General features: G+C 48.1%; 1 protein-coding gene across 1 annotated transcript; it reads right to left on the bottom strand.

Moving 5' to 3' along the window:
- Positions 1 to 810: 810 nt before the first annotated feature.
- On the bottom strand, positions 811 to 2346 carry EMWEY_00031940 (hypothetical protein; the record flags this gene model as incomplete). Its single annotated transcript, XM_013478378.1, has 2 exons — positions 811 to 1655; positions 1917 to 2346. 2 exons carry the CDS (start codon positions 2344 to 2346, stop codon positions 811 to 813), a joined length of 1275 nt encoding a protein of 424 aa, XP_013333832.1.
- Between the last annotated feature and the right edge of the window lie 2062 nt (positions 2347 to 4408).

Genomic DNA, 4408 nt, shown 5'->3' with positions numbered 1-4408 from the left:
ATATATATATATTCATTGGCGGGAATCGAACGCGGGACCTCCGCCTTCAACTCCGTTTTTTTTTTTCTTCCTCTAAGGGGCCCCTGTAGGGTACATACAGGGGCCCCCATACCTTTTTAGGGTACTTCAAGGGGCACTAAGGGGCCCTCCAACACTCTAGGGTACTAAAGGGTACTGTTAGGGGGGGCCCCCATCCTTTTATGGTACAAAAATAGTGCTAAAAGGTGCTCCTAGGGGGCCCCCAACCCTTTAGGGTACTTAAAGTGGTGCTAGGGGCCCCCAAAAGGGTCCTCCTATAGGGGCCCCCAAAAGGGTCCTCCTATAGGGGCCCGCCAAGGGGCCCTCTAGGGGCCCCCAAACCCTTGTAAACCCTTATTAGGGTTTATATACCCTGTAGGGGCCTCCTATACCCTCGGAGATATCCAGGGGGCCCCCCCGTAAACCCTCAAGGATTTATAGGGGGGCCCCCATAGGGTATAATAAGAGGGTACAGTAGAATTGACATAACGGATACCTGTTGCGCTGCTCCTGCTGCGCTGCTACTGGCAAGCTGCTGCTGCTGCTGCTGGGCTGCTGCTGGCAAGCTGCTGCTGCTGCTGCTGCGCTGCTGCTGCAGAAGTGATCGATGCTGCGTGTGTCGCTGCTGTTTTGCTGCTGCTGCTGCTGCTTTGCTTGTTATTGTTGCTTAGCTGCTGCTGCTGCGTTACTCGCCGCTGTGTTGCTGCTGCTGCTGCTGCTGCTGCTGCTGCAGCAGCAGCAGCAACGTAGCAGCAGTAGCTTGTATCTGTATGTAGGGTAAAGGTTAGGAATTTAGTCATACCCTAGTCTTGCTGCTGCTTCTGCTGCTGCTGCTGCTGTTGCTTCTGCTGCTGCTCTTGCTACTGCTTTTGCTGCAGCATTTGCTACTACTCCTGCTGCTTCTGCTGCTGCTTCTGCTGCTGCTTCTGCTGCTGCTTCTGCTGCTACTTCTGCTGCTGCTTCTGCTGCTGCTTCTGCTGCTGCTTCAGCTGCTTCTGCTGCAGTTTCTGCTGCAACAGAAGGTGCTGCTTCTGCTGCTGCTTCTGCTGCTTCTGCTGCAGTTTCTGCTGCAACAGAAGGTGCTGCTGCTTCTGCTGCTCTTGCTGCAGCCTCCGCTGCAGCTTCTGCTGCTGCTTGTGCTGCTGCTTGTGCAGCTGCTTTTTCTGCTGCTTCTTCTGCTGCTACTTGTGCTGCTACTTCTGCTGCTGCTTTTGTTGCTGCTTCTGCTGCTGCTTTTGCTACTGTTTCTGCTGCTGCTTTTGCTGCTGCTTCTGCTGCTGCTAGTAGTACTGCTGGTGCCCTAATTTGTGTCTCTGCTGCTGCTATTGCTGCTGCTACTGCTACTGCTTCTGCTGCTGCTTTTGCTGCTGCTTCTGCTGCTGTTGTTGCTACTGCTTCTGCTGCTGCTTTTGCTGCTCCTTTTGTTGCTGCTTTTGCTACTGCATCTGCTGCTGCTGCTGCTGCTGCTTCTGCTGCTGCTTCTGCTGCTGCTGCTGCTGCTGCTGCTTCTGCTGCTTCCTTTTGATCAGCAGCAGCAGCAGCAAGATTAATTCTTAAGGAAATAAGACGATAGATAGAAACAAGAAGGGCAGATAATGATGAATAAGCAGCAGCAAGAGAGAATATATAGATTGCTGCTGCAGCAGGAGCAGCAATCAGCAATGCATGCATAGGACTCCCTATAGGGGGCCTACCTGGGTACCTGCTGCTGTATAATTTTTTTACGTGTATTGCTGCTGGTGTTATATATATACTAAATAGGAGGCGCAGCAGCAGCATGGACAGCAGCAGCAGCAAGAAGGATCTCTCTATTCTTTTTTTTAATTTATCTTTTTGCTGCTGCTGCTGCTGCTCTTCCTGCTGCTGCTGCAATTCAGCAGCAGAATAATAATACGGACCTAATGCATCCTCTAATTTTATTATATCTCCTTCTTCTAGCTTTCTTAATTCTCCTGCTGCTGCTGCTGCTGCTGCTGCTGCTGCTGTTGCTGCTGTTGCTGCTGTTGCTGTTGCTGCTGCTGATGATAATGCTGATGGTTCTGCTGCTGGTGCTCCTGCTGCAGCTGCTGCTGCAGCAGACTCCTCTTGCTGCTGCTGCCGCTCCTTCCTCCTCTCTAGCAATACAACAGCTCCATCACCTTTGCCACCTGCAAAATATTCCTGATTTGCTGCTGCTGCTGCTGCTGCTGGAAGATCTGCTGCTGCTGGGAGGTTTGCTGCTGCTGCTGCTGCTTGTGCTGATGATGCCGCTGCTGCGTATAAGGGGCCTGTTGCTGTTGCAGCAGCAACGATGCTGCATAGGCCTAAGGCGCCTATATTACGCAGCATCTTGGGGTGTATAGGCAGCTCCTAGTAGCAAATAAATAGTCTTCTCTATTAGCAGCAGCAGCAGCAGCAGCAAATAAAAAGAAAAGGGAGGAAAATAGGTAATAATAACCTTTATATTAATTAATAATAGTGCTTTTGTTGCTGTTGCTGCTGTTGTTGCTGCTGTTGCTGCTGCTGTTATTCCTTATCCAGGCACCGCTCCCGTCCCTTCTCTTGTTCTGCTTCTGCTGCAGCTGTTGCTGCTGTTGCTGCTACTGTTGCTGCTGCTGCTGCAGCTAAATAATTAGGCATTAATATTAATAAGTAGTTCCTTATATAGTCATAAAAAAAGAAGAAGGAAGAAAGTCTTTTGCTGCTCCCCTGTATAGTAGTAGCCTCCGTGGCAGGTACTGCTGCTGCTGCTGCTGTCGCTGCTGTTCCTGCTGCTGCTGTTCCTGCTGCGGCTATACTATATTACCTAGCGAGGTAATAAGGGTATAAAGGAGCATAAATATACAAAAATAAACAAATAATAATTAATTTTAATTAAATAAATAAAAATAAACACCTTTTTATATCTTCTTATGATAAAAAAAGCAGCAGAAGGACAACAGAGCTGCCTATACACCCGGAGAAGGGAGCGACCAAGGGGGCCTCCTCTACTCTTATTATATAAGGGGGAGGGGGGGGGGCCCCTTCTTCCCTATTATTAATATAATTTATTTTATTCTTCTTTTTATTCTTTTTTTATTATTTATTTATTATTTATTCCCTTTATAGTACCCTCTAATGGCAGCCATAACAGAGATACTGTAGCAGCTAACACTAGAAGCAACAGCAGTAGCAGCAGCAGCAGCAGCAGCAGCAGCAGCAGCAATCCCCCCTCTATAGTAAGTAGAGTATTCATTCTTATTTAGTCTTTTGTATTTGTTTATATTATTAATACAATAAATAACAAAAGATATTCCTTAAGGAGGCTTGCATGCAGTGCTGCTGCTGCTGTGCAACAGCAGCAGCAGCAGCAGCAAGACTACTGCAGTAACTGCAGCAACAAGCTGCTGCAGTTGCCCCTTAGGCAGCAACCTCGGCACTACACAGGTAACTTCCTCTGCCCTATGCTCCTCCTCCTCCTCCTCCTGCTGTCCCAGCCACCTGCTTCTGCTGCTGCTGCTGCTGCTGCTGTTTATTAGTATAAAGAGGGAAGCGGAGAGAAAAAGAAGGAAAAAAAAAAAAGAAGGAAAGATATAAAGAGATGGCAGCAAGGGTTTAGGGTTTAGGGTTTAGGGTTTAGATAAGAAAAGAAGGAATAATTGTTATTCTCTTTTTGTCTCCTTTTATTCCCTCTTTATAGGAAGAGGGAATACAATCAAAAACTGCAGCAGCAGCAAGGAGACGGCGGCAGCAGCAGCAACAACAAGGAGACAACAGCAGTAGCTGCAGCAATAAGATCATCCCTTGCCCTGAGGAGACAAACTTCTTACCTCTCTTATAAGAGATAACTTTATCCGCTGCTGCTGTTGCTGCTGCTGTTGCTGCTGCTGTTGCTGCAGCAGCAGCAGCAGCAAGAATATTACGTTAAATGGCTGGAGACTGAGAATCTATAAAAAAGGAATACACAATATACTTCTTGCATGCATACTCTGCTGTTGCTGCTGCTGTTGCTGCTGCTGTTGCTGCTGCTGTTGCTGCTGCACGCGTAATAAATAGCTGCTGCATGCATAATATAATTAATTATAAAAGGGAATACAGAAAACCACTAGCTAGCTGTTATAATGGGGGGGGCCCTCCTAAGGGGCCCCTCCTAAGGGGCCCCTCCTAGGGGGGCCCTCCTGAGGGGCCCCCTTCCCTCTATCTATGGCTAGCTAGGGGAATTATGGCTAGCTAATTGATCTCCTCCCTTCTAGCTGTTTGTCTGTGTCTAGCTAGCTACCCAGCCAAATAGCTAGCTAGGTAGCTACCTACCTACCTACCTAGCTACCTACCTAGCTACCTAGCTAGCTACCTAGCTAGCTACCTAGCTAGCTAGCTAGCTGCCTAGGTAGGTAGCTAAATAATATAAGTTGCTAGCTAAGACAATTTTGCC

Source organism: Eimeria maxima, genomic scaffold, assembly GCF_000499605.1.
Source record: "Eimeria maxima Weybridge genomic scaffold, Emw_scaff408, whole genome shotgun sequence".
Taxonomy (NCBI): Eukaryota; Apicomplexa; class Conoidasida; order Eucoccidiorida; family Eimeriidae; genus Eimeria; species Eimeria maxima.
The sequence above is the reverse complement of the archived record's forward strand: the minus strand, read 5'-3'. Positions and strand labels throughout refer to the sequence as shown.